At 66.8% G+C, this 3913-nt stretch overlaps 1 protein-coding gene across 1 annotated transcript in view; it reads left to right on the top strand.

Annotated features, from left to right (window-relative positions):
* Window positions 1–3342, top strand: part of B4GALT7 (beta-1,4-galactosyltransferase 7) — a 4946-nt gene extending 1604 nt beyond the window's left edge. The window contains exons 2-5 of the mRNA XM_008048154.2: window positions 742–967; window positions 1787–1870; window positions 2117–2221; window positions 2617–3342. Coding sequence (XP_008046345.2) covers window positions 742–967; window positions 1787–1870; window positions 2117–2221; window positions 2617–2772 — 571 coding nt within the window. The 3' untranslated portion in view covers window positions 2773–3342. The remainder of the gene's footprint in view (window positions 1–741; window positions 968–1786; window positions 1871–2116; window positions 2222–2616) is intronic.
* The last annotated feature ends 571 nt before the right edge of the window (window positions 3343–3913 follow it).

The following is a 3913-nucleotide window of genomic DNA, read 5'->3' as shown; positions in this document are numbered from 1 at the left end:
GCTTTGCTGCTCAGGCCCAAGCCCTGGCAGCCACCCTTTCTGTCAAACACACCCAGCCCCCCAGCGAGACATCTGAGATCTGCCCGCCCGTCGCTCCTGCCCCTTCCCAAGCTAGGCCGCCATCGTCTCCTGCCCAAGTCACTCACAGCCGCCCCCCGTCTCAGCACACCAGCTGGAGTGGCCCCACTCGTGGTTGTGTCGCAGCACAGGGCCCCTGCACAGGGCGCGTCACAGCTGCCCGTTTCCCCCAGGCCCTGACCCGCAGGGGCCTGTCCCCGGGCCTCGTGCCCTCCAACCTCCCCCTGGGCTGCACACTGTCCGTGCCTGCCTCAGCCTGGCAGCACCAACCCCTGCTTGGAACCCGCAGCCCTTCCTCAGGCCCTCGGGGTTCTGCTTCATGGCTTCAGGGTGCGCGTCTGTCGGCCCTTGGCACTGGGGGAGGTGGCTTCAGATGTGGCTGCCTGGACTCTCTGTCCACCTGGGAGAACAGCCCCGCCCAGACAGTCACCCTCCTGCTTTCCCACCCTCCACACTCACACCGGCCCCGCCCCGTGTCCTCCCAGCCGGATCCCCTCCTTGAGAGCAGGCCCGGTCTTCCCACTCTGCGTCCCCAGGGCTTGGACGGGCTTGGCACGTAGTAGGTGAACGCTGGGTGCCGGTGGAGGGGGCAGCCCCGCGTGGAGCGCGCAGCCGGGCCGGAGGGCTGCAGAGGAGCCCTGCCCAGCCCGGCCCCCTGTGCAGGTTCAACCGGGCAGCACTCATCAATGTGGGCTTCCTGGAGAGCGGCAACAGCACCGACTACATCGCCATGCACGACGTGGACCTGCTGCCCCTCAACGAGGCGCTGGACTACGGCTTTCCCGAGGCCGGGCCCTTCCACGTGGCCTCCCCGGAGCTGCACCCGCTCTACCACTACAAGACCTACGTCGGTGGCATCCTGCTGCTGTCCAAGCAGCACTACCAGCTGGTGAGGCCCCAGCCCAAGCTCCCACCGGGCGGGGGCTGGCAGCAGGGGCTGCGCCTCAGCCTGCAGAGGAGCCCGCCCTGCCAGGCAGGGGCCCGGGTGCAGCCAGGGGGGTGGGCGCGCACAAGGCAGCTGCAGGCCAGAGCCAAGTGCTGGCTTCAGGGCGCGGGTCTGTTGGCCCTTGGCACTGGGGGAGGTGGCTTCAGATGCGGCCTGCCTGGACTCTCTCTGTCCGTCTCAGGTCCGCCTTCCCCGGATTGGGCTGAGTGTCAGACGTGCAGGAAGTGCGGCGGTCGCCCTTGCTGTGGCCTGCACCCACTTGGGCCTGGCCTGGTGGGAGGTGGAGCCCCTGCCCAGCAGCCAGGGCAGGAGTCCCAGGCCTGAGCCACACCGACTCTTGTTACTCCTGGACTGAGCCAGTCACCAGCTTAGGGCATAGACCTGGGTCTCCTCTCCAAACCCTGGCTGAAGCCCGCTTTATGTAAACTCAGCCCATGCACTGGACATGAGAGAGTTGCCTGCTGCCTCACACAGAGACAAGGCAGGGCCCAGGAGGAAGGGGGCCGAAACCAGTCACGGCTGGCGCTCCTGCCCCTCCACACCCCCGAGGCCCCTGGCCAGTCAGACGTCTTGCAGATCCAAGGCCCCGCTAGGCCAGGGAGAGGGGCCCTGCTGGTCCCCCCACCCCCAGCACCGCAGAGGCCCAGGGACCTGCGAGCCCAGACGGCCGGGGAGGGGGAGGGGTGGAGGTGGCGCCCCTCATGGCGAGACCACAGGGCTCCTCCGGGGGACAGGGCCAGTGATGCTGCCTGTCTCTGTCAGTGCAACGGGATGTCCAACCGCTTCTGGGGCTGGGGCCGTGAAGATGACGAGTTCTACCGGCGCATTAAAGGAGCCGGACTGCAGGTAGGCTCATTAAAGGAGCACAGGCTGCCCCGAGATAAGGGTCCCGGGACTCGGAGCGGGCACCTACTTCCCATCCCTGCCCTGCCCTCAGAGCCCCCCGGCCCATCCCTTGCCCCGACAGCCTCCTCCCTGCAGGGGGAAAGCGGTCCCGCCTGTGGCTTCCAGCAGGCAGTGAGACCTCAGAGCACCGGTGGGGAGGGCCAGGGCCCTGCGGGGCGCCTGAGCCTCACTTCCCGGCCTCCTCAGCTTTTCCGCCCCTCGGGAATCACAACTGGGTACAAGACGTTCCGCCATCTGCACGACCCAGCCTGGCGGAAGAGGGACCAGAAGCGCATCGCAGCTCAGAAGCAGGTGCGGTGGGTGGTGATGGGTGGGCGGCGACTTGAGAGCTTCAGGCCTGAGAGGTCTTCCAGGTCCTCCCTTGCGGGCCCAGGTCCGTCAGCCGGCATTCTGTGTGGGTGCCGCTACCACGGGCGCCCTGGGCACTGTGCGTCAGCCCAGACCTCAGGTCTGTGCAAGCTAATGGGTGGCACGGGGGCTCCAGACCCTGGTCACACGGGGGCCGCAGGGCCCGCCTTGACAGCCCCAGAGGACCCTGCTCTCCCACTGAGGAGCGTCCCAGCTCAGACCGGAAACCTGCTTCTCGGAGCTTTGGTTCCTCCCCTGCTGGGGGACGTCTGGCGGCGAGGTAGTGCGGGTCAGTGGCAGCCGGCACCTGAGACCATGCTCTGTCCTCTCCTTCCCAGGAGCAGTTCAAGGTGGACCGGGAGGGCGGCCTGAGCACCGTGCAGTACCGTGTGGATTCCCGCACGGCCCTGTCTGTGGGCGGCGCCCCCTGCACTGTCCTCAACATCGTGCTGGACTGTGACAAGGCTGCCACCCCCTGGTGCACATTTGGCTGACGTGGCTGGACAGCGGGGAGCCCGTGCCCACGGCCATGCGACTCAGGCGCAGGACGGGCCTTGATGGGACGTGGCGCCGCCTAAAGCCAGATGGTCCGTGAGGCAGGCTCCAGTGGCTGGACACAGGGCCGGGGCACCGTGAGCAATGAACGTGATCAGAGAGGTGCGGAGCGGTTCTGGCCAGGACTCCCCCTGCCCCTGCCCGCCCTCTTCTGCCACTTGGCGTGCGAGGCCTGTGGTGATGGGAGCTGACCGGGGCAGCGTCACCTCAGCGGACTCAAGTGTGCTTTGCTCCTCCCGCCAGGCCGCCCCACACAGAGACCGGGACCAGGTGGCTGATGCAGGCGGCAGTGGCACTGGGAAGGTTAGAGCTTCAGGAAGCAGGGCGTGGCCCCAGAGAGGGAGCAGCCAGGATGACCCAGCTGTCATCACACGCGAGTGCGGGCCTCGTGCCGACTTTGCAAAGAAACGAGGATGCTGGGTCTCTAAGCGGAATCTTCTGATTTTTAAACGATAGCAGCTAAATGAAACTTTTAAGAAGTATGGCAGGTCAAACAAGATGTGTGTGGACCCCTGTGTGTCACCTTTGGCTGAGGGGAAGGGGCAAGAGGCGACACCTCTCTCAATTATAAGCTGGCAAGGAGTTGGGGTGGGGGGTGACCAGTCCTGGTGGGAGGAGATGCCAAAGGCACAGGGTCCGGAGCCGCCTCCAGCCCCTGGGCCTCCGGGCAGCCCCTCAGGGCCCTCCCAGGCAGCCCCGCCACCTGCAGGCCTGGCTCTGGGAGGGGCTCCCCTTGCCTCACTGGGCTGGAGGGACGGGGGCCGGGGAAGGAGGGGATCTGTAGGCTGCCCAGGGCAGACGTGATGCAGGGTGACACCTCAGGCATGGCTAGCAGGCAGAGGGCCGGGAGAAGTGCCATGCTTCTGGGTGGGAGGAAGGAGGTGTGGAATTCCCAGAGCCCTAGGGTCATTGCCAGTGGTCGCCCGTTGCCTGGGGGCGTGGAGGAGGAGGAGCCGAAGGAGACCTGGGTACTGGGGTGGTCATTGGGAGGGCACTGGGCCCCACACGCAGACCTCCTCTTCGAGGCTTAGCTGCCAGAGACGCAGGGCAGGAGTCAGAGGAGACCATCGGCCCGGCTCG

Source organism: Carlito syrichta, unplaced genomic scaffold, assembly GCF_000164805.1.
Source record: "Carlito syrichta isolate Samal-C Ts95f unplaced genomic scaffold, Tarsius_syrichta-2.0.1 Scaffold120639, whole genome shotgun sequence".
Classification (NCBI taxonomy): domain Eukaryota; kingdom Metazoa; phylum Chordata; class Mammalia; order Primates; family Tarsiidae; genus Carlito; species Carlito syrichta.
Note: the sequence above shows the minus strand (reverse complement) of the source record. Positions and strands in the feature narration are given on the sequence as shown.